General features: G+C 53.5%; 2 protein-coding genes across 4 annotated transcripts in view; both read right to left on the bottom strand.

Annotated features, from left to right (window-relative positions):
* Nucleotides 1–25,206, bottom strand: part of LOC140402849 (NAD(P)H-hydrate epimerase-like) — a 923,606-nt gene that overhangs the window by 427,421 nt on the left and 470,979 nt on the right. The window lies entirely within an intron of this gene.
* mettl25b (methyltransferase like 25B) lies at nt 5,559–24,378 on the bottom strand. Of its 3 annotated transcripts, XM_072490554.1 has the most exons (6): nt 23,715–24,378; nt 19,165–19,280; nt 17,848–18,067; nt 13,271–13,333; nt 10,393–10,536; nt 5,577–6,214 (listed from the first exon to the last, which is right to left on the bottom strand). In XM_072490554.1, the coding sequence occupies exons 1-6, from the start codon at nt 23,823–23,825 to the stop codon at nt 5,633–5,635; spliced, it is 1,236 nt and encodes a 411-aa protein (XP_072346655.1). In that variant the 5' UTR covers nt 23,826–24,378; the 3' UTR covers nt 5,577–5,632. The 3 variants fall into 3 exon arrangements, with proteins under 3 accessions (XP_072346654.1, XP_072346653.1, XP_072346655.1); XM_072490552.1 differs by lacking the exon at nt 23,715–24,378 and having other exon boundaries at nt 5,568–6,214; nt 19,165–19,807; XM_072490553.1 differs by lacking the exons at nt 10,393–10,536; nt 23,715–24,378 and having other exon boundaries at nt 5,559–6,214; nt 19,165–19,817.

The following is a 25,206-nucleotide window of genomic DNA, read 5'->3' on the forward strand; positions in this document are numbered from 1 at the left end:
AGTTTCTGATCAATGGTAACCCCCAGGGTGTCGATTGTGGGGGATTCAGCGATGGTAATGCCGTTGAATGTCGCGGGGCGGTGGTCAGCTCCTCCCTCATTTGAGGAATTCTATCAGTATAAGTTTGCAATAAGATGTCCCTGTATTTCCTGGTCGTGCATCAAAGTGAATGTGAATTCTCAGAAATCTAATAGAACAGGTTTAACAGGTTAGTATTGTGTCAGGATGCTGCTCACTGATTTCCCACCGCTGATCAACACCGTTTCTGACAACACCTCAATTTCAAATAGCGTCCCCTTCCCTATCTCTGTAACCTCCTCCAGCCCCTACACACCCTCCCTATCTCTGTAACCTCCTCCAGCCCCTACACCCCCTCCCTATCTCTGTAACCTCCTCCAGTCCCTACACCCCCTCCCTATCTCTGTAACCCCCTCCAGCCCCTACACCCCCTCCCTATCTCTGTAACCTCCTCGTCCCTACACCCCCTCCCTATCTCTGTAACCTCCTCCAGCCCCTTCACCCCTCCCTATCTCTGTAACCTCCTCCAGTCCCTACACCCCCTCCCTATCTCTGTAACCCCCTCCAGCCCCTACACCCCCTCCCTATCTCTGTAACCTCCTCGTCCCTACACCCCCTCCCTATCTCTGTAACCACCTGCAGCCCCTACACCCCCCCTCCTTATCTCTGCAACCCCCTCCAGTCTCTCCACCCCTTCCCTATCTCTGTACCCCCCCTCCAGCCCCTACACCCCTTCCCTATCTCTGTAACCTCCTCCAGCCCCTACACACCCTCCCTATCTCTGTAACCTCCTCCAGCCCCTACACCCCCTCCCTATCTCTGTAAGCTCCTCCAGCACCTACACCACCTCCCTATCTCTGTAACCTCCTCCAGCCCCCTACACCCCCTCCCTATCTCTGTAACCTCCTCCAGCCCCTACACCCCCTCCCTATCTCTGTAAGCTCCTCCAGCCCCTACACCCCCTCCCTATCTCTGTAACGTCCTCCAGCCCCTACACCCCCTCCCTATCTCTGTAACCTCCTCCAGCCCCTACACTCCCTCCCTATCTCTGTAACCTCCTCCAGCCCCTACAATCCTCCCTATCTCTGTAACTTCATCCAGCCCCTACGCCCCTCCTATCTCTGTAACATCCTCGTCCCTACACCCCCTCCCTATCTCTGTAACCACCTGCAGCCCCTACACCCCCCTCCAGTCTCTTCACCCCCTCCCTATCTCTGTACCCCCCCTCCAGCGCCTACACCCCCTCCCTATCTCTGTAACCTCCTCCAGCCCCTACACTCCCTCCCTATCTCTGTAACCTCCTCCAGCCCCTACAACCCCTCCCTATCTCTGTAACTTCATCCAGCCCCTATGCCCCTCACTATCTCTGTAACATCCTCGTCCCTACACCCCCTCCCTATCTCTGTAACCACCTGCAGCCCCTACGCCCCTCCCTATCTCTGTAACATCCTCGTCCCTACACCCCCTCCCTATCTCTGTAACCTCCTCCAGCCCCTACACCCCCTCCCTATCTCTGTAACCTCCTCCAGCCCCCACACCCCTCCCTATCTCTGTAACCTCCTCCAGCCCCGACACCCCCTCCCTATCTCTGTAACCTCCTCCAGCCCCTACACCCTCTCCCTATCTCTGTAACCTACTCCAGCCCCTACACTCCCTCCCGATCTCTGTAACCTCAAGCCCCTACACCCCCTCCCTATCTCTGTACCTCATCCAGCCCCTACGCCCCTATCTCTGTAACATCCTCCAGTCCCTATACCCCCTCCCTATCTCTGTAACCTCCTCCAGAGCCTACACCCCCTCCCTATCTCTGTAACCTCCTCCAGCCCCGACTCCCCCTTCCTATCTCTGTAAATTCCTCCAGCCTGACACCCCTCCCTATCTCTGTAACCTACTCCAGCCCCTACACTCCCTCCCTATCTTGTAACCTCCTCCAGCCCCTACACCCCCTCCCTATCTCTGTAACTTCATCCAGCCCCTATACCCCTCCCTATCTCTGTAACATCCTCGTCCCTACACCCCCTCCCTATCTCTGTACACCCCTCCCGATCTCTGTAACCTCCTCCAGCCTACACCCCCCTCCCTATCTCTGTAACCTCCTCCAGCCCCTACACCCCCTCCCTATCTCTGTAACCTCCTCCAGCCCCTACACCCCCTCCCTATCTCCGTAACCTCCTCCAGCCCCGACACGCCCTCCCTATCTCTGTAACCTCCTCCAGCCCCTACACCCCCTCCCTATCTCTGTAACCTCCTCCAGCCCCGACACCCCCTCCCTATCTCTGTACCCCCCTCCAGCCACTACACCACCTCCCTATCTCTGTAACCACCTCCAGCCCCTACACCCCCTCCCTATCTCTGTAACCTCCTCCAGCCCCTACACCCCCTCCCTATCTCTGTAAGCTCCTCCAGCACCTACACCACCTCCCTATCTCTGTAACCTCCTCCAGCCCCTACACCCCCTCCCTATCTCTGTAACGTCCTCCAGCCCCTACACCCCCTCCCTATCTCTGTAACCTCCTCCAGCCCCTACACTCCCTCCCTATCTCTGTAACCTCCTCCAGCCCCTACAATCCCTCCCTATCTCTGTAACTTCATCCAGCCCCTACGACCCTCCTATCTCTGTAACATCCTCGTCCCTACACCCCCTCCCTATCTCTGTAACCACCTGCAGCCCCTAAACCCCCCTCCTTATCTCTGCAACCCCCTCCAGTCTCTACACCCCCTCCCTATCTCTGTACCCCCCCTCCAGCGCCTACACCCCCTCCCTATCTCTGTAACCTCCTCCAGCCCCTACACTCCCTCCCTATCTCTGTAACCTCCTCCAGCCCCTACAACCCCTCCCAATCTCTGTATCTTCATCCAGCCCCTACGCCCCTCACTATCTCTGTAACATCCTCGTCCCTACGCCCCTCCGTATCTCTGTAACCTCCTCCAGCCCCTACACCCCCTCCCTATCTCTGTAACCTCCTCCAGCCCCCACACCCCTCCCTATCTCTGTAACCTCCTCCAGCCCCGACACCCCCTCCCTATCTCTGTAACCTCCTCCAGCCCCTACAACCCCTCCCAATCTCTGTATCTTCATCCAGCCCCTACGCCCCTCCCTATCTCTGTAACCACCTGCAGCCCCTACGCCCCTCCGTATCTCTGTAACCTCCTCCAGCCCCTACACCCCCTCCCTATATCTGTAACCTCATCCAGCCCCTACGCCCCTATCTCTGTAACATCCTCCAGTCCCTACACCCCCTCCCTATCTCTGTAACCTCCTCCAGAGCCTACACCCCCTCCCTATCTCTGTAACCTCCTCCAGCCCCTACAACCCCTCCCAATCTCTGTATCTTCATCCAGCCCCTACGCCCCTCCCTATCTCTGTAACCACCTGCAGCCCCTACGCCCCTCCGTATCTCTGTAACCTCCTCCAGCCCCTACACCCCCTCCCTATCTCTGTAACCTCCTCCAGCCCCTACACCCCCTCCCTATCTCTGTAACCTCCTCCAGCCCCTACACCCTCTCCCTATCTCTGTAACCTACTCCAGCCCCTACACTCCCTCCCTATCTCTGTAACCTCAAGCCCCTACACCCCCTCCCTATATCTGTAACCTCATCCAGCCCCTACACCCCCTCCCTATCTCTGTAACATCCTCCAGTCCCTACACCCCCTCCCTATCTCTGTAACCTCCTCCAGAGCCTACACCCCCTCCCTATCTCTGTAACCTCCTCCAGCCCCGACTCCCCCTTCCTATCTCTGTAACCTCCTCCAGCCTGACACCCCTCCCTATCTCTGTAACCTACTCCAGCCCCTACACTCCCTCCCTATCTTGTAACCTCCTCCAGCCCCTACACCCCCTCCCTATCTTTGTAACTTCATCCAGCCCCTATACCCCTCCCTATCTCTGTAACATCCTCGTCCCTACACCCCCTCCCTATCTCTGTACCCCCCTCCCGATCTCTGTAACCTCCTCCAGCCTACACCCCCCTCCCTATCTCTGTAACCTCCTCCAGCCCCTACACCCCCTCCCTATCTCTGTAACCTCCTCCAGCCCCTACACCCCCTCCCTATCTCCGTAACCTCCTCCAGCCCCGACACGCCCTCCCTATCTCTGTAACCTCCTCCAGCCCCGACACCCCCTCCCTATCTCTGTACCTCCCTCCAGCCCCTACACCCCCTCCCTATCTCTGTTACCTCCTCCAGCCCCTACACGCCCTCCCTATCTCTGTAACCTCCTCCAGCCCCGACACACCCTCCCTATCTCTGTACCCCCCTCCAGCCCCTACACCCCCTCCCTATCTCTGTAACCTCCTCCAGCCCCTACACCCCCTCCCTATCTCTGTAACTTCATCCAGCCCCTACGCCCCTCCCTATCTCTGTAACATCCTCATCCCTACACCCCCTCCCTATCTCTGTAACCTCCTCCAGCCCCTACACCCCCTCCCTATCTGTAACCTCCTCCATCCACTACACCCCCTCCCTATCTCTGTAACCTCCTCCAGCCCCTACCTATCTCTGTAACCTCCTCCAGGCCCTACACCACCTCCCTATCTCCGTAACCTCCTCCAGCCCCGACACGCCCTCCCTATCTCTGTAACCTCCTCCAGCCCCGACACCCCCTCCCTATCTCTGTACCTCCCTCCAGCCCCTACACCCCCTCCCTATCTCTGTTACCTCCTCCAGCCCCTACACGCCCTCCCTATCTCTGTAACCTCCTCCAGCCCCGACACACCCTCCCTATCTCTGTACCCCCCTCCAGCCCCTACACCCCCTCCCTATCTCTGTAACCTCCTCCAGCCCCTACACCCCCTCCCTATCTCTGTAACTTCATCCAGCCCCTACGCCCCTCCCTATCTCTGTAACATCCTCATCCCTACACCCCCTCCCTATCTCTGTAACCTCCTCCAGCCCCTACACCCCCTCCCTATCTGTAACCTCCTCCATCCACTACACCCCCTCCCTATCTCTGTAACCTCCTCCAGCCCCTACCTATCTCTGTAACCTCCTCCAGCCCCTACACCCCCTCCCTATCTCTGTAACCTCCTCCAGCCCCTACACCCCCTCCCTATCTTTGTAACCTCATCCAGCCCCTACGCCCCTCCCTATCTCTGTAACCTCCTCCAGTCCCTACACCCCCTCCCTATCTCTGTAACCTCCTCCAGCCGCTACACTCCCTCCCTATCTCTGTAACGTCCTCCAGCCCCCTACACCCCCTCCCTATCTCTGTAACCTCCTCCAGCTCGTACACCCCCTCCCTATCTCTGTAACCTCCACCAGCCCCTACACCCCCTCCCTATCTCTGTAACCTCCTCCAGCCCCTACACCCCCTCCCTATCTCTGTAACCTCCTCCAGCCCCTACACCCTCCTCCCTATCTCTGTAACCTTCTCCAGCCCCTACACCCTCTCCCTATCTCTGTAACCTCCTCCAGCCCCCTCGTCTCTTTCACTCTCTCCCCCACAGCCTGTCTTTCCCTCTGCTCCCCCTTTCCCATCTCTCTCTCTCTTCTCTTCTTTAGGACGCTCTTTAAAACTCTGCTTTGCTCCCCCATTATCTCCTGACCCGAGGTAATTCTGTGCCAGTGTTCCTGGGAGTGAATGGGGCGAATTCCTTGCTGCTAAGAGTAGGTTTCTTACTCTTTGAATGGGAGCAGATGGGCCTTCCTGCCGGTTTGGACACCCGGCCTCCTGAGCAAGGGGTTGAGCTGTCTAATGATGGTTTCCAGCGCGGCTCGGTAGCAATGTACCCGTAGTTCAGCGGTCTCCTGCTTCAGCCGCCCAGCGTAGTCCTCGATGGCGTGGCAGGCCAGCTCACGGAGCATGTAGGGCAGCCCGTGCCCCGGGAGCCCCTGGACCCAAGCACTCATGGGGTAGCCGCTCTCGGAGTCGCCTTCCTGGGGTGGGGGTGCCGGCTCATCCAGGGTGGTGGCTTTCATGTAGCAGCAGGAGACGGTGGTGATGCCCAGCACGCTGGGACAGCGGGCGAACTGACGCAGCGCAGCGGGGCCCAGATCTCCGCAGGCGTGGAGACCCGTCAGCACGAAGGGGCATCCCGGCCTCCAGCAGTCCCCCTCCCGCTCGGGGACGCCCTCCGACTCCAGCAGCTGAAGGAAGTCCTTCCACGGTGCGCGGGGGTCCACCCATCCCACCCGGTGATGGGGGAGCGGGATGCTCGCAGGATCGATCCCCAGCGTCTCTCGGCTGTTGTCATCGCTCTGCGTAGAAAGCAATTGGTCACATTGCCAAGTTTGAGATTTACACATCAACAACTGCCCCCCGTCACACAGGCCCACCCAACCCCCCACCACCCCCCACTCCCAACCCAACACCCCCCTCCCCAACCCAACACCCTCCTCCCCAACCCAACACCCCCCTCCCCAACCCAACACCCCCCTCCCCAACCCAACACCCCCCTCCCCAACCCAACACCCCCCTCCCCAACCCAACACCCCCTCCCCAACCCAACACCCCCCACTCCCAACCCAACACCCCCCTCCCCAACCCAACACCCCCCTCCCCAACCCAACACCCCCCTCCCCAACCCAACACCCCCCACTCCCAACCCAACACCCCCCCTCCCCAACCCAACACCCCCCTCCCCAACCCAACACCCCCCTCCCCAACCCAACACCCCCCTCCCCAACCCACACCCCCCTCCCCAACCCAACCCCCCCCTCCCCAACCCAACACCCCCCTCCCCAACCCAACACCCCCCTCCCCAACCCAACACCCCCCTCCCCAACCCAACACCCTCCTCCCCAACCCAACACCCCCCCCCAACCCAACACCCTCCTCCCCAACCCAACACCCCCCTCCCCAACCCAACACCCCCCTCCCCAACCCAACACCCCCCTCCCCAACCCAACACCCTCCTCCCCAACCCAACACCCCCCTCCCCAACCCAACACCCCCCCTCCCCAACCCAACACCCCCTCCCCAACCCAACACCCCCCTCCCCAACCCAACACCCCCCCCCCAACCCAACACCCCCTCCCCAACCCAACACCCCCCTCCCCACCCAACACCCCCCACTCCCAACCCAACACCCCCCTCCCCAACCCAACACCCTCCTCCCCAACCCAACACCCCCCCTCCCCAACCCAACACCCCCCTCCCCAACCCAACACCCCCCTCCCCAACCCAACACCCCCCTCCCCAACCCAACACCCTCCTCCCCAACCCAACACCCCCCCTCCCCAACCCAACACCCCCCTCCCCAACCCAACACCCCCCTCCCCAACCCAACACCCCCCCTCCCCAACCCAACACCCCCCCTCCCCAACCGAACACCCCCCCCACTCCCAACCCAACACCCCCCAACCCAACACCCCCCTCCCCAACCCAACACCCCCCTCCCCAACCCAACACCCCCCTCCCCAACCCAACACCCCCCTCCCCAACCCAACACCCCCCCCCCCAACCCAACACCCCCCTCCCCAACCCAACACCCCCTCCCCAACCCAACACCCTCCTCCCCACCCAACACCCCCTCCCCAACCCACACCCCCCCTCCCCAACCCAACACCCCCCTCCCCACCCAACCCCCCCACTCCCAACCCAACACCCCCCAACCCAACACCCCCCCTCCCCAACCCAACACCCCCCTCCCCAACCCAACACCCCCCTCCCCACCCAACACCCCCCTCCCCAACCCAACACCCCCCTCCCCACCCAACACCCCCCACTCCCACCCAACACCCCCTCCCCAACCCACACCCCCCCTCCCCAACCCAACACCCCCTCCCCAACCCAACACCCCCCTCCCCAACCCAACACCCCCCTCCCCAACCCAACACCACCCTCCCCAACCCAACACCCCCCCCTCCCCAACCCAACACCCCCCTCCCCAACCCAACACCCCCCACTCCCAACCCAACACCCCCTCCCCAACCCAACACCCCCCTCCCCAACCCAACACCACCCCTCCCCAACCCAACACCCCCCTCCCCAACCCAACACCCCCCTCCCCAACCCAACACCCTCCTCCCCAACCCAACACCCCCCCCCCCAACCCAACACCCCCCTCCCCAACCCAACACCCCCCTCCCCAACCCAACACCCCCCTCCCCAACCCAACACCCCCCTCCCCAACCCAACACCCCCCTCCCCAACCCAACACCCTCCTCCCCACCCAACACCCTCCTCCCCAACCCAACACCCCCCTCCCCAACCCAACACCCCCCTCCCCAACCCAACACCCTCCTCCCCAACCCAACACCCCCCACTCCCAACCCAACACCCCCCTCCCCAACCCAACACCCTCCTCCCCAACCCAACACCCCCCTCCCCAACCCAACACCCCCCCACCCCAACCCAACACCCCCCTCCCCAACCCAACACCCCCCTCCCCAACCCAACACCCCCCTCCCCAACCCAACACCCTCCTCCCCAACCCAACACCCCCTCCCCAACCCAACACCCCCCTCCCCAACCCAACACCCCCCTCCCCAACCCAACACCCCCCTCCCCAACCCAACACCCCCCTCCCCAACCCAACACCCCCCTCCCCAACCCAACACCCCCTCCCCAACTCAACACCCCCCTCCCCAACCCAACACCCCCCTCCCCAACCCACACCCCCCTCCCCAACCCAACACCCTCCTCCCCAACCCAACACCCCCCTCCCCAACCCAACACCCCCCACTCCCAACCCAACACCCCCCTCCCCAACCCAACACCCCCCTCCCCAACCCAACACCCCCTCCCCAACCCAACACCCTCCTCCCCAACCCAACACCCCCCTCCCCAACCCAACACCCCCCACTCCCAACCCAACACCCCCCTCCCCCAACCCAACACCCCCTCCCCAACCCAACACCCTCCTCCCCAACCCAACACCCCCCTCCCCAACCCAACACCCCCCTCCCCAACCCAACACCCCCCTCCCCAACCCAACACCCCCCTCCCCAACCCAACACCCCCTCCCCAACCCAACACCCCCCTCCCCAACCCAACACCCCCCTCCCCAACCCAACACCCTCCTCCCCAACCCAACACCCCCCACTCCCAACCCAACACCCCCCACTCCCAACCCAACACCCCCCTCCCCAACCCAACACCCCCCTCCCCAACCCAACACCCCCCTCCCCAACCCAACACCCCCCTCCCCAACCAACACCCCCCTCCCCAACCCAACACCCCCCTCCCCAACCCAACACCCCCCACTCCCAACCCAACACCCCCCTCCCCAACCCAACACCCCCCTCCCCAACCCAACACCCCCCTCCCCAACCCAACACCCCCTCCCCAACCCAACACCCCCCTCCCCAACACAACACCCCCCTCCCCAACCCAACACCCCCCTCCCCAACCGAACACCCCCCACTCCCAACCCAACACCCCCCAACCCAACACCCCCCTCCCCAACCCAACACCCCCCTCCCCAACCCAACACCCCCCTCCCCAACCCAACACCCCCCTCCCCAACCCAACACCCCCTCCCCAACCCAACACCCCCCTCCCCAACCCAACACCCCCCTCCCCAACCCAACACCCCCCTCCCCAACCCAACACCCCCCTCCCCAACCCAACACCCCCCTCCCCAACCGAACACCCCCCACTCCCAACCCAACACCCCCCAACCCAACACCCTCCTCCCCAACCCAACACCCCCCAACCCAACACCCCCCTCCCCAACCCAACACCCCCCTCCCCAACCCAACACCCCCCTCCCCAACCCAACACCCCCCACTCCCAACCCAACACCCCCCTCCCCAACCCAACACCCCCTCCCCAACCCAACACCCCCCTCCCCAACCCAACACCCCCCTCCCCAACCCAACACCCCCCTCCCCAACCCAACACCCCCCACTCCCAACCCAACACCCCCCAACCCAACACCCCCCTCCCCAACCCAACACCCCCCTCCCCAACCCAACACCCCCCTCCCCAACCCAACACCCCCCTCCCCAACCCAACACCCCCTCCCCAACCCAACACCCCCCTCCCCAACCCAACACCCCCCTCCCCAACCCAACACCCCCCTCCCCAACCCAACACCCCCCTCCCCAACCCAACACCCCCCTCCCCAACCCAACACCCCCCTCCCCAACCGAACACCCCCCACTCCCAACCCAACACCCCCCAACCCAACACCCTCCTCCCCAACCCAACACCCCCCAACCCAACACCCCCCTCCCCAACCCAACACCCCCCTCCCCAACCCAACACCCCATCGACACACCCCGCTAAACACCCCCCACCCAAACCCCAGTGAACACCCCCCACCATCGACAAACCCCACCAGACACTCCCATTAGATGTGATGCAGTTTGATACGCTGTGTCAGCTCAGGATCGTGTAATTAGTGTTGCTGCAGGTTGGATGACCCTCTTTTCTTGTACCACTGGACAAGACTGATCTGGTTAAAAAACTCCCCACCCACCAATCTCACCTTTGATTCCCTTGCTGCTTCTTTGCACAGGCGATGCAGGAGCTCCCTGTCAAACCGCCTGGCTGTGGCCACCAGCTCCTCTCCCGCTTCCACCCCAGTGAGGTGCAGCCCATGTCCAAAGGCGAGGTAACGAGACAGGTGGCCCTGGAACGGGGAGGGTGATGGGAAAGGGGAAAAAAAATGTGCGTGCCGGGTCAGACTGAGTGCTCCCTCGCTGCTGCCGCAACCCCCACTGGGGTACAGCTCCCGATGGCTCCTCACCACAGCCGCCGATGGCTGGCTATACGACTAGGGAGGGCCTCGCCAATGGGCGGCAATCCAAGCTGGCTTTTCCACTTGGATCTCTGAGTGGGTTTGACAAGGTAGACCCCGAGAAACTGTTTCCCATCCCCCTGCCTCGCCCTCTCCCGACAGGAGAGACTGGAACTCGGGGTCAAGGTCTCAGGACAAGGAGTCGGACATTTTGGAAAAGAGGCGAGGGGAAATATCTTCATCCGGAGGGTTGCGAATTGTTTGGAATTCGCTCCCGTGGAGAGATCTCAGATTCAGGATTACGATTGAGAGATTTTCAGGAGCTCGGAGAGGTTGAAGTTCAGCCTGCGCTTACGGAATGGCGGGGCAGGCTTTGAGGGGCTGAATGGCCTCCTCCTCTCCTTATACCTTGTGTTCTCCCTCTGTCACCCACGGATGAGGCCTGACCGCCGACTCCACAAAGAACAGGCTGGGTGAGGGGTGGAGTTTCACTCCTCGTGCCTGCCATTGCTGGGCCGTGACTGTTTACATAGAAACACTGAATGGGGCGGGGGGGGGGGGGGTGTTGATGGGACAACCTAACAATGTTTTGTGTTCGTACAGAACTTTTAACGTGATGAAACCTGCTCGTGGGAACGTTATAAAACAAAACTTGACAAGATTCCCTACACCGACCCTCTGAAAAACCACCGTACCCAGGTCCAGTCCCCCACCTAACCTGCACATCTTTGGACTTTGGCAGGAAACTGGAGCAGGAATTTTCGTAGAATTTACAGTGCAGAAGGAGGCTATTCGGCCCATCGAGTCTGTACGGCTCTTGGAAAGATCACCCTACCCAAGGTCAACACCTCCCCCCTATCCCCATAACCCAGTAACCCCACCCAACACTAAGGGCAATTTTGGACACTAAGGGCAATTTATCATGGCCAATGCACCCAACCTGCACATCTTTGGACTGTGGGAGGAAACCGGAGCACCCGGAGGAAACCCACGCACACACGGGGAGGACGTGCAGACTCCGCACAGACAGTGACCCAAGCCGGGAATCGAACCTGGGACCCTGGAGCTGTGAAGCAATTGTGCTAACCACAATGCTACCGTGCTGCCCACTGGAGCAGGGCCTGTCGCCATCAAAAGCCTGTGTCAACAGGTTGATTTTAAGAAGTGTCTTGAAGGTGGATAAAGAGAGCGAGAGTGAGAAAGTGACAGAGACAGAGAAAGAAAGAAGTCTAGAATTGGGACAACTACCGGAATGAGGGGCCCACGGAGATGCCGGAGGATGCCGGGGCTGGAGAAAGGCCAGGGGACATGAGGCCATCGGAAAATCTATAAATAAGGATCAGGGTGGGGGTAGTGTGTAGAGAGAGGGGGAGGGTGGAAAGGGCTGAGAGAGATGGGGGGGGTGTTGCAGAATGAGAGAGGGAGGCTGGGACGTGGGGGGAGGGAGAAAGAGAGGAGGGTGCGGGGGGGGGGGGGGGGAATTGTCAGAACTAGAAGCTAGGAATCTTCTCACTATAAGTCGACCTGTTAAAGAAACTTCCTGCAATTTGACAGTGAAAGCCATCGCAGCTTCAGAGAAAACTCAACAACCTCTAGACTACACATCAGACAAAGGAACACCTCAGCTTTCAAACTTATCGGGGTCTGTGTGCGGGGGGGCACAGGCACGGGTGCACAGGCTCAGGGGGCATGGGCACAGGGGGGCATGGGCACAGGGGTGGCATGGGCACAGGGGGGGGGCACCGGCAACTCTGGAAAACACTCCAGCAGCCCAGTGGTGATAGCCACCCTCCAGACGTGGAACCAACTACGGCAGTAATTTGGACTGACCGAAATGTCCGCTAAAGCCCCCATCTGCAATGACCACAGGTTCACACCAGCACTCACCGACGCCACCTTCATAGAATCGTAGGTCTGTTCCGAGACCTGTATGAATAAATAGCCAGTAACCAGGACAAGATAGAAAGAGGAAAGCGAGTGAGGACCGGGGGGTGGGGGGGCTAGCAAGGTGAGGTAGCAAAACCCAGCAAGGAAAAATGGGGAGCAGCAGTAATTAAGAAGGGGAGGGGGGGGGGGGAAAGGGAGAGCGGAGCTGGAGGAGGGGGGCGATATAGGGAGGATTGTATGCTGAGCCAGGCTGCGACAGACTGTAACTAGAAATGAAATGAAAATCGCTTATTGTCACAAGTAGGCTTCAAATGAAGTTACTGTGAAAAGCCCCTAGTCAAGAAGAAACCTTTGTGACTGTACAATAAATGAAAACGAACGGCAATGTATATAGTTTTGAAAATGTTAATAAAAAGATTTTTTTTTTTTTTAAATGGGTGACTCTGGATAGACCTTTTAAAACATCCGTGAGTTTCCTATAACCTCACGTTATCAGGATGGAATCTGGGAGAGCAGTTAGGGTTGTTGGAATAGTCGGGTCTCGAGGTAACCAAGGCCCAAATGAGGGTTTCAGCAGCAGGGGAGCCAGGACAGCTGTGAAGTCCGGCAGTGTTACAGACGTGGAAATAAGCGGCCTCATGTGATGGAGCGGACAGGAGGTTGGAAGCTGGTCCTGGGGTCAGATATGACACCGAGGCCAATTCCAGAGTGCAGAAGACCAGTTTGTGTGTTACTGTACCTGACCAGATCCAACGTCAACCACATGCTGGCACCCAGTGGCATCACACAGCTTCTTAACCATCTGCCGGAGAATGAAGAGAGACATTTTCATAGCATGCTGTCTATTGCGGTGCAGGTTCCATCTGCCGGTTACTCCAAACCCCACAATAATACAAATCGTCCACCGCACTGTTTGTTATCAGCCGACATTCTAATGTATGTCACTGCATTCTCTTCAATCTGTCTCCCCTCTGGTTACGGACTCCCCCTTTCTCCACACTTACTCCATCCAATCCCCGCTTTGTAATTAAATCTCCCCCTTAACCATTCTGAGCTCCAAGAACAATCCCGGACTCTCCCAATTTCTCTTGTCATGGGAGTGTCCCTTTAAGGAAGTTTTTTTTGCCTTATCACATGGCTTCAATGATGTCATTGTGTGGGTGGAGCTGGGCTGTGGCTCTGGGTTTTATTTTCGCTTTGAGTTTGGAGCTGGTTTGAACTGCACAGGTTGAAAGAAGTGTCTCTCTACCTTCATTTTAAAAGCGGTTTCCAGACTGCTTGATAACTTTAAAAGGGAGAATTGCTTTCTGGGAGGAATTCAAACCTGCTGTTTGGAAAGGGGAACCGAGTATCAATAACATGTCTTATACCAGTGAGAGTGCCGTGTGCTGGGTCGCACCTTTAAAAAGGGGTTTCTGGTTTTACTTGAATCTTGTTATTGAATTGGAACAGTTAAGGGGGAATTCATTAAGGGTTATACATAGATTATTGTAGCAGTGTGGGGTCTTTATATTTGTGGTTGATCATTCTTACTGTGTGGTTATACAAATGTTAACTAAATTTGTCGAATAAAGCTTGTTTTTTGATTAATAGCGCCTAATGCCTCTTGACTAACACCTGAAAGGCAGGGACTTGTGCTCATCGTAACCAAAATCAATAAACAGTTGTAGGTCAGGTGAACTCCATAATATACTTTGGAGTTTTCTAAACCTTGGCCCGTAACAAAATTGGGGGTTCGTCCGGGATAAAAGTCTATCTTTCGTGATTGCGTTGGCTTAGTGAACTTAAAGACAGTGAGGGGTGTGCATATTTGTGTTTGCTTTTCAGGTGTTGTATTGAAGTTTAAATAGGGAGTGTGTTGTGGACAATGGCACGGTGGCGCAGTGGTTAGCACTGCTGTCTCACGGTGGCGAGGTCCCAGGTTCGATGTCCGTGTGGAGTTTGCACATTCTCCCGTGTTTACGTGGGTTTCGCCCCCACAACCCAAAGATGTGCAGGGTAGGTGGATTGGCCGCGCTAAATTGCCCCTTAATTGGAAAAATTGAATTGGGTACTGTAATTTCTTTAAAAAAACAAATAAATCAAAGATTGGATTCCGACATCAGTTTCAGCCTGTGAGGGATAGAAACTGGGGACATGAGAAATACTCAAGTGGTACAGGTAAAGGGGATCTGATGGGAGACAATAAAGAGAGCCTACCTCAGATTAAAAAAGAAATCCAGGAGGGTGGAAAAGAAATGTAAAGTTTCAAATGTTTTCACTGTAATAAACCAGGCCATGTAAAGTCACAGTGTTGGTGGTTGAAGAAAAGCCCTGGGAAGGCTGATGTGGTAAAACAAGATAAGACAGTGGGGTTTGTTAAAGTGGTAAAGGAAAGCCCAAGCAAAGGAGGTGCAAAAGAATGTACAGCTTGATCAAGAGGTGATTGATAAGAAGGTGCCAGATCTCTTGAAAGAATTTACTTGTGTGGGTAAAGTTTTCTCATCTGTACCAGGAAGAGTAGGTAAAGAAGTCACAATTTTAAGAGATGTGGGAGCGAGTCAATCCTTGATGGTAAGAGATGAGGTGTTAGGTAGTTTGGGAGGAATATTGCCAGAAAAGGTGGTAAAATGTTGAATTCAGGTTGAGAAGAGTAGTGTACCATTATATAAGGTAAGGTTGGAAAGTCCAGTGAAGAGTGAAGTGGTAGTAGAAATAATAGAGAAACTATCTTGTCCAGGAATACAGTTTATCTTCGGTAATGATATAGCTGGATCGCAGGTGGGAGTGATGCCTATTGTGGTTGATAAGGCAGTGGTAAAATCAAACAACTGAATTGTTGAAGGATGAATATCCTGGGTTTTTTCTTGATTGTATAGTAATAAGGTCGTAAAGGCACAGGTTAAGACAAGAGAAGAAATCAAAGAGTGAAGATAAAGTTAAAGTTGAATCATCAGAAAGAATTTTTGATCAGATGGTTGGAAAAGAACAAGAACAGATGGAGGATGAGGCGGATATTTTTAGTTCAGGAAAGTTGGCGGAGTTACAACAGAAAGATATAGAGATAAAACGGATGTATCAGAAAGCATATACGGAAGAGGAATCTGAGTGCATACCAGAATGTTATTACCGTAAAAGTGATGTCTTAATGAGAAAATGGAAACCTTTATATATGCAGGCAGATGAAAAGTGGGCAGAAGTTCATCAAGTAGTATTGCCGGTAGGGTATAGGAAGGAGGTGTTGCGAGTAGCACATGAGGTACCAGTAGGAGGTCATTTGGGAGTAAGGAAAACTGAAGCTAAAATCTAAAAACATTTTTATTGGCCTGGACTACATAAAGATGTAGTTAAATTTTGTCAATCGTGTCACTCATGTCAAGTGACAGGGAAACCTCAAGAGGTGATAAAACCTTAATACCCATTCCAGCATTTAATTAAAAATTTTTTTTCGAGTACCCAATTACTTTTTTTCCCAATTATGGGGGAATTCAGCGTGGCCAATCCACCTAACCTACACATCTTTGGGTTGTGGGGATGAAACCCACGCAGACGTGGGCAGAATGTGCAAATTCCACACGGACAGTGACCCGGGGCTGGGATTCAAACCTGGGTCCTCAGCGCCGTAGGCTGCAGTGCTAACCACTGTGCCACGTGCAGCCCTACCCATTCCAGCATTTGAGGAACCTTTTGCAAGGGTCTTAATTGATTGTGTAGTACCGCCTCCTGAAACCAAAAATGGGAATTAATATCTTTTGACTATAATGGATGTGTCTACTAGGTTTCCAGAGGCCATTCCAGTACGCAATATTACAGTTAAAAAGATTGTGGAGGAGTTACTTACATTTTTTACTAGATATGGACTACCCACAGAAATACAATCTGGTCAAGGGCCAAATTTTACCTCAAGGTTATTCAAGGTCATGGATAGCTTAGGAATAAAACAATTTAAATCAACTGCGTACCATCCAGAATCGCAGGGAGCGTTAGAACGATGGCGTCAGATGTTAAAGACAGATGTTGAGGGCTTAATGTCACAATTATCCAGAGGATTGGGAGAAAGGAATTCCATTTGTAATTAGGGATGCACCTAATGAGTCAACCAAATTTAGTCCTTTTGAACTAATTTTTGGTCATGAGGTAAGAGGACCATTTAAATTAATTAAGGAGAAATTGGTGAGTGAGCAGTCTGAAATTACATTATTGGATTATGTGTCAAATTTTAGGGAATAATTAAATAGAGCAGGTGAATTGGCTGGACAACATTTAAAAGTTGCACAGCATGTGATGAAACAGGTAGCGGACAAAAGAGCAAAGGTTTGTAGTTTTGCCTGTGGAGATAACGTTTTAGTATTGTTGCCAGTGGTAGGTGAACGTTTAAAAGCAAGGTTTTGTGGACCTTATCAGATTGAAAGGAAATTGAGTGAGGTGAATTATTTGGTAAGAACGCCAGGTAGAAGGAAAACTCACCGAGTGTGTCATGCGAATTTACAAGGTATTTTGAAAGGGAAGGAGAACAAAAGGAGGTTTTAGTGATTCCAACTCAAAGTGAAGAACCTCAAATTAAATTGGTTAATGAGGATGTTCTTAAAAATTGGGATAAATTGAGTTACCTTCCAGAGGAAAAACGAACTTACCAGAAAGAGTTATTAATATCACATGGGCAAGTTTGTGGAGATAAGTTGGGAAGTATTAAAATGGCTATACATGATGTTGATGTGGGAAATACTGTTCCAATTAAACAACATCCATATAGACTTAACCCTTTAAAACTGGCACAGATTCAAAAAGAAATTGAAAGTATGTTTAAAAATGGCATAATTGAAGTGGGTTGCAGCCAATGGAGCTCACCTATAGTGATGGTACCGAAACCAGGTGGTACCCAACGGTTGTGTGTGCCCTATAGAAAGGACTTGCAGCTTGTGTCTGAAAGGGTCTCTCTCTCCTTTGCTGAAAGCAACTCTACGCAGAGGACAGCGGTGTTTGCCAACTTGAATTATGTGGCTTTTGACCTGTAATGAGCTTTGTTTAATGGGCGATAGAGGAGGTGTAAATTAGAAGTGAAAGTGTTTCCTGTTCTTGTTAAGAATTGTTTAACTATTAATTGTAGCCTTTTTATCTGTGATATTCCTGGAGTTGATCCTGTGTTAAAAATGAAGTGTATTTTAATTTAAAAGATCCCCGTTTGTCAGTGGAACCACTCCTGGGGGTGAAGGATCCTTTCCTCACTGTTTACAAACTGCAAAGATGTCAGGGCTTATCCTCCAGTTTACTAACATACATTTGAGTCTGGCTCAGTAACCCCCAATTCTCCCACCATTCATGCCCTGCCCCATTTACCGCGCCCAGTCTCCGGATCTCGTGCTGCTTTTTCGGTTTGACGTGCCTCCGGAGGTGGTGGCTCAGCCTCGAGCTCTGACTCCTGTTGGTCCGGTATTCCTCTGGCCTGCCACCCGCTCCCAGTGTAGGGGACGGGCCACCCCAGGGCTGGCGGGAAAAGGACAGTGCGTGAGCGGACGCCCGGTACGCCAGCAGCGAGAGCGGCCACACCGACTCACATCTGAGGAGGGAAAGAAAAACGGTCAATGGCTTCCTGCATTGGTACTTTGCCGATCCTATGGACACTTGCAATGACCAGCCTCCCTATACCTCACCCAATTCACTAAAGCTGTAAAGAATTATGGGCAGTTTCTAATTTACTCACTTCATTTATTTGGATGCTTCGAATCCTTCAAGACTGCCATCCACATAAGGTACAGAATTTGTCAGAAAGGTGATGTGACCATCAGCTCTAAATGGATATGTTTAGATGGAGCATATCTGATACTGTCCATCTGGGTGAATAAATAGGCAGACAGTGTGTTGACACAAATGTGTCTGCCAATGTTGGAGCCATGGTGGGGTTTACAGCAAACATTCAATTCATCATTGAACAGATGAATCTGTTCAAACACTGCTCTGCAGCGGTCTAGAGAGTCTATTTAAACAGCTTTATTATGGATAACAATCTACAGGGTCTATTTAAACAGCACACTGCAGCAAACAGTCTACAGAGTCTATTTAAACAGCATACTGCAGCGGTCTACAGAATCTATTTAAACAGTGTATTAAGGAAAACCGAGTCTATTTAAACAGAGCACTACAGCAAACAGTCTACAGAGTCTATTTAAACAGCACTACAGCAAACAATCTACAGTCTATTTAAACAGCATACTACAGCAGTCTACAGAGTATATTTAAACAGCACACTACATCAAAGTCTACAGAGTCCATTTAAACAGCACTGCAGCAAACAGTCTACAGCGTCTATTTATGATGTGGAGATGCCGGCGTTGGACTGGGGTGAGCACAGTAAGAAGTCTTACAACACCAGGTTAAAGTCCAACAGGTTTGTTTCAAACACTAGCTTTCGGAGCACTGCTCCTTCCTCAGGTGAAGGTAGTCCTCCCTCACCTGAGGAAGGAGCAGTGCTCTGAAAGCTAGTGTTTGAAACAAACCTATTGGGCTTTAACCTGGTGTTGTAAGAGTCAATTTAAACAGCACACAGATTTTGATTACACTTCCTTGAAGTAACTTGTGATGTTTTTAATGTGTTAAAGGCACTATATACATGCAACTCGTTGCTGTCTTTAGACCCGCGTTGAGGCAGTTCCTTACCCAACGCAAGGTCCTTGTTCCAGCAGCAATGTTGACAACTGCGGGCTGGTCAGGTTGGACAGTGTAGCCTGCCAGGAACGGGGCACCTTCTCCCACAGATTCTCACTGAAAAATTCCTGCAGGAAATGCGACGGGAGGAAGGAGCATGGTGAAGGGGGATAAGTACAGTTTCCACGGCAAAGCCTCGACCAACCAAGAGACAACCCGCCAACAATTTTCTCATGCGCTACGACCTGCAGCTCCCTTTGACGTTTGGCATGCTTGCGCCCGACTTGATGAGTGGGGGGGACAAAAGCTTTGACAGCTGTGGCTTTTCTCAGCAACACGAAAACGCGGGTGATCGCGACGCAGCAACAGGAGCGAGAAGTGAAGGTGAGACTTAAACAGATGTTACTCGCATTAAATATTCCTGGTCCACTCCACAAAGGTGCATGATGCACAAACACACAGGAGGCACCCATTCATCTCCTTGAGCCCGTTCCACAGTTAATCTTTATTATTGTCACAAGTAGGCTTCCATTAACACGGCAATGGCGTTACTGTGAAAAGCCCCAAGTCGCCACACTCCGGCGCCTGTTTGGGTACATGAAGGGAGAATTCAGAATGTCCGATTCACCCAACAAGCAGTCTACAGAGTCTATTTAAACAGCAGTCTACAGAGTCTATTTAAACCGCACACTACAGCAGTCTACAGAGATGATTTAAACAGAGCACTGCAGCAAACAATCTAGTCTATTTTTTTTATATAAATATATTTTATTAAAGTTTTTCGATCAACCAAAAATTTTCCATTTTTACAACTTTGTAACAGTATATACATTGATCGTTTTTAAAATAATATATTAACTAACGGCAAGTCCCAACACAAATAAAAAATAAAAAGAAATAGTAACATTGAAAAGATAAATATGAACAACAATTATGTAACACACAAAAAAAAAAACCCCAAAGACCCGAATGCACTCCCCCCCCCCTCCCCCCTGGGTTGCTGCTGTTGTCTTTCCTATTTTCCCTTATCGTTCTGCGAGATAGTCGAGGAACGGTTGCCACCGCCTGGTGAACCCCTGAGCCGAACCTCTTAGTGCGTACTTTATCCGCTCCAATTTTATAACCCCTGCCATGTCGTTTATCCAGGCCTCCACGCCCGGGGGTCTAGCTTCCTTCCACATAAGTAGAATCCTTCGCCGGGCTACTAGGGACGCAAAGGCCAAAACATCGGCCTCTCTCGCCTCCTGCACTCCCGGCTCATCTGCAACCCCGAATATAGCCAACCCCCAGCTTGGTTCGACCCGGACCCCCACCACCTTTGAAATCACTTTTGCCACACCCACCCAGAACCCGTGCAATACCGGACATGACCAAAACACGTGGGTGTGGTTCGCAGGGCTTCCCGCGCATCTCCCGCACCTATCCTCCACCCCAAAAAACCTGCTCAATCTTGCTCCCGTCATATGCGCCCTGTGTAGTATCTTGAATTGGATCAGGCTGAGCCTGGCACACGAGGACGAGGAATTTACCCTACTTAAGGCATCTGCCCACAGCCCCTCCTCAATCTCTTCCCCAGCTCCTCCTCCCATTTTCCTTTCAGTTCCTCTATCATCGTCTCCCCCTTGTCTCTCATTTCCCTGTATATATCGGACACCTTACCGTCACCCACCCATGCCCCCGAAATCACTCTGTCCTGGATCCCTTGCGCCGGGAGCTGCGGAAATTCCCTTATCTGTTGCCTCACAAATGCCCTCACTTGCATATAACGAAATGCATTCCCAGGTGGCAACCCGTATTTTTCTGTTAGTGCTCCCAGACTCGCGAACGTCCCGTCCAAGAACAAGTCCTTCAGTTTCGCAATTCCTGCTCGCTGCCAAGATTGAAATCCCCCGTCTATCCTTCCCGGGACGAACCTGTGGTTGTTCCTTATCGGGGACCACACTGAGGCCCCCGTCACTCCCCTATGTCGTCTCCACTCCCCCCAAATCTTCAGAGTCGCCACCACCACTGGGTTTGTGGTGAACCTTTTCGGGGAGAACGGCAGCGGCGCCATTGCCAGTGCTTTTAAGCTAGTTCCCCTACAGGACGCCATCTCCAGCCTTTTCCACTCCGCTCCTTCTTCTTCCCTCCAATCTAGTCTATTTAAACAGCACACTACAGCAAACAGTGTACAGAGTCTATTTAAACAGCACACTGCAGCAAACAATCATATCTATTTAAACAGCACACTGCAGCAAACAGTCTACAGGGTCGACTTTAACAGCACCTACAGCAAAGTTTACAGAATCCATTTAAACAGCACTGCAGCAAACAGTCTACAGAGTCTATTTAAACAGCACACTACAGCAATCTACAGTCTATTTAAACAGCACACTGCAGCAGACATTCTAGAGTCAATTTAAACAGCACACTACAGCAAAGTCTCGAGTCCATTTAAACAGCACAGCAGCAAACAGTCTACAGAGTCTATTTAAACAGCACTGCAACAAACAGTCTACAGAGTCTATTTAAACAGAGCACTGCAGCAAACAATCATATCTATTTAAACAGCACACTGCAGCAAACAGTCTACAGGGTTGACTTAAACAGCACCTACAGCAAAGTCTATAGAATCCATTTAAACAGCACTGCAGCAAACAGTCTACAGGGTCTATTTAAACAGCACTGCAGCAAACAGTCTACAGAGTCTATTTAAACAGCACTGCAGCAAACAGTCTACAGAGTCTATTTAAACAGCACACTACAGCAATCTACAGTCTATTTAAACAGCACACTGCAGCAAAGTCTCGAGTCCATTTAAACAGCACAGCAGCAAACAGTCTAGAGTCTATTTAAACAGCACTGCAACAAACAGTCTACAGAGTCCATTTAAACAGCACTACAGCGAAGTCTACAGAGTCTATTTAAGCAGCACACTACAGCAAACGGTCTACAGAGTCTATTTAAACAGCACACTACAGCAATCTACAGTCTACTTAAACAGCACAGTGCAGCAGACATTCTACAGAGTCAATTTAAACAGCACACTACAGCAACGTCTAGAGTCCATTTAAACAGCACTGCAGCAAACAGTCTACAGAGTCCATTTAAACAGCACTACAGTGAAGTCTAGAGAGTCTATTTAAGCAGCACACTAGAGCAAACGGTCTACAGAGTCTATTTAAACAGCACACTACAGCAAACAGTCTACAGAGTCTATTTAAACGGCACTGCAGCAAACAGTGTACATAATCTATTTAAACAGCACTGCAGCAAACAGTCTACAGAGTCTATTTAAACAGCACACTACAGCAAACAATCTAGTCTATTTAAACAGCACGCTACAGCAAACAGTCTACAGAGTCCAATTAAAAAGAGCACTGCAGCAAATAATCTAGTCTATTGAAACAGCACACTACAGCAAACAGTGTACAGAGTCTATTTAAACAGAGCACTGCAGCAAACAGTCTACATAATCTATTTAAACAGCACTGCAGCAAACAGTCTACAGAGTCTATTTAAACAGCACACTACAGCAAACAATCTAGTCTATTTAAACAGCACGCTACAGCAAACAGTCTACAGAGTCCAATTAAAAAGAGCACTGCAGCAAATAATCTAGTCTATTGAAACAGCACACTACAGCAAACAGTGTACAGAGTCTATTTAAACAGAGCACTGCAGCAAACAGTCTACATAATCTATTTAAACAGCACTGCAGCAAACAGTCTACAGGGTCTATTTGAACAGCACTGCAGCAGTCTACAGAGTCCATTTAAACAGCACTGCAGCAAACAGTCTACAGAGCCTATTTAAACAGCACACTCCAGCAATCTACAGTCTATTTAAACAGCACACTGCAGCAGATATTCTACAGTCAATTTAAACAGCACACTAAGCAAAGTCTAGAGTCCATTTAAACAGCACTGCAGCAAACAGTCTACAGAGTCTATTTAAACAGCACTGCAGCAAACAGTCTACAGAGTCAATTTAAACAGCACTGCAGCAAAGTCTAGAGAGTCTGTTTAAGCAGCACACTACAGCTAACAGTCTACAGAGTCTATTGAAACAGAGCACTGCAGCAAACAGTCTACAGAGTCTATTTAAACACACTACAGCAAACAATCTAGTCTATTTAAACAGCAAACAGTCTACAGAGTCTATTTAAACAGCACACTACAGCAGTCTACAGAGTCGATTTAAACAGCACACTACAGCAAAGTCCACAGAGTCCATTTAAACAGCACTGCAGCAAACAGTCTACAGGGTCTATTTAAACAGCACTGCAGCAGAGTCTAGAGTCTATTTAGTCAGCACACTACAGCAGTCTACAGTCTATTTAAACATCACACTACAGCAGACAGTTTACAGAGTCTATTTAAAAGGCACTGCAGCAGTGTACAGAATCTATTTAAACAGCACACTACAGCAAACAGTCTACAGAGTCTATTTAAACAGCACTGCAGCAAACATTTGCTGTAGTGTGCGGTTTAAATAGACTGTTGTAGTGTTTCGGGACATGGGGGAGGAAACTGGAGACCCCGGATACGTTTCAGTGCCTGGCATTCTGGAAGCCAACTTACTACCACGTATGTGTCCAGGAGGTGGGAATAGGAGGACAGCAGGCGGACGATAGCCGCCGCTCGCTGTTTCTGCTGCTCAAAGAGCAGCCGGTGATTCTCCGGCAGCGGCATTGCTGCTTCAAAGCAATGCAGCAGTGTCAGAGGGTCAGTACTGAGGGAGCGCCGCACTGTCAGAGGGTCAGTACTGAGGGAGTGGCGCACTGTCAGAGGGTCAGTACTGAGGGAGCACCGCACTGTCAGAGGGTCAGTACTGAGGGAGTGCTGCACTGTCAGAGGGTTAGTACTGAGGGAGTGCTGCACTGTCAGAGGGTCAGTACTGAGGGAGCGCCGCACTGTGGGCGGGACAGTACTGAGGGAGTGCTGCACTGTCAGAGGGTCAGTACTGAGGGAGCGCCGCACTGTCAGAGGGTCAGTACTGAGGGAACGCCGCACTGTCAGAGGGTCAGTACTGAGGGGGCGCCGCACTGTCAGAGGGTCAGTACTGAGGGAACGCCGCACTGTGGGAGGGTCAGTACTGAGGGAGCGCCGCACTGTCAGAGGGTCAGTACTGAGGGAGCGCCGCACTGTCAGAGGGTCAGTACTGAGGGAGCGCCGCACTGTTAGAGGGTCAGTACTGAGGGAGCGCCGCACTGTGGGAGGGTCAGTACTGAGGGAGTGCCGCACTGTCAGAGGGTCAGTACTGAGGGAGTGCCGCACTGTCAGAGGGTCAGTACTGAGGGAGTGCCGCACTGTGGGAGGGTCAGTACTGAGGGAGTGCCGCACTGTCGGAGGGTCAGTACTGAGGGAGCGCCGCACTGTCGGAGGGTCAGTCCTGAGGGAGCGCCGCACTGTCGGAGGGTCAGTACTGAGGGAGCGCCGCACTGTCAGAGGGTCAGTACTGAGGGAGCGCCGCACTGTCAGAGGGTCAGTACTGAGGGAGCACCGCACTGTGGGAGGGTCAGTACTGAGGGAGCTCCGCACTGTCAGAGGGTCAGTACTGAGGGAGTGCCGCACTGTCAGAGGGTCAGTACTGAGGGAGCGCCGCACTGTGGGAGGGTCAGTACTGAGGGAGTGCCGCACTGTGGGAGGGTCAGTACTGAGGGAGTGCCGCACTGTCGGAGGGTCAGTACTGAGGGAGCACCGCACTGTGGGAGGGTCAGTACTGAGGGAGCTCCGCACTGTCAGAGGGTCAGTACTGAGGGAGTGCCGCACTGTCAGAGGGTCAGTACTGAGGGAGCGCCGCACTGTCAGAGGGTCAGTACTGAGGGAGCGCCGCACTGTGGGAGGGTCAGTACTGAGGGAGCGCCGCACTGTGGGAGGGTCAGTACTGAGGGAGCGCCGCACTGTGGGAGGGTCAGTACTGAGGGAGCGCCGCACTGTGGGAGGGTCAGTACTGAGGGAGTGCCGCACTGTCAGAGGGTCAGTACTGAGGGAGCGCCGCACTGTGGGAGGGTCAGTACTGAGGGAGCGCCGCACTGTCAGAGGGTCAGTACTGAGGGAGTGCTGCACTGTG

Source organism: Scyliorhinus torazame, chromosome 26, assembly GCF_047496885.1.
Source record: "Scyliorhinus torazame isolate Kashiwa2021f chromosome 26, sScyTor2.1, whole genome shotgun sequence".
Taxonomy (NCBI): Eukaryota; Metazoa; Chordata; class Chondrichthyes; order Carcharhiniformes; family Scyliorhinidae; genus Scyliorhinus; species Scyliorhinus torazame.

What these genes read in the sequence shown, in the direction of transcription:
- mettl25b (XM_072490552.1), bottom strand. Translation starts at nt 19,625, where the DNA reads ATGGGTGCCTCCTGTGTGTTTGTGCATCATGCACCTTTGTGGAGTGGA. An exon ending in TTGACGTTGGATCTGGTCAG is followed by an intron (nt 10,537 to 13,270) that starts GTACAGTAACAC and finishes TCCCCGTTCCAG; the next exon opens with GGCCACCTGTCTCGTTACCT. An exon ending in AAGCAGCAAGGGAATCAAAG is followed by an intron (nt 6,215 to 10,392) that starts GTGAGATTGGTG and finishes CTTTCTACGCAG; the next exon opens with AGCGATGACAACAGCCGAGA.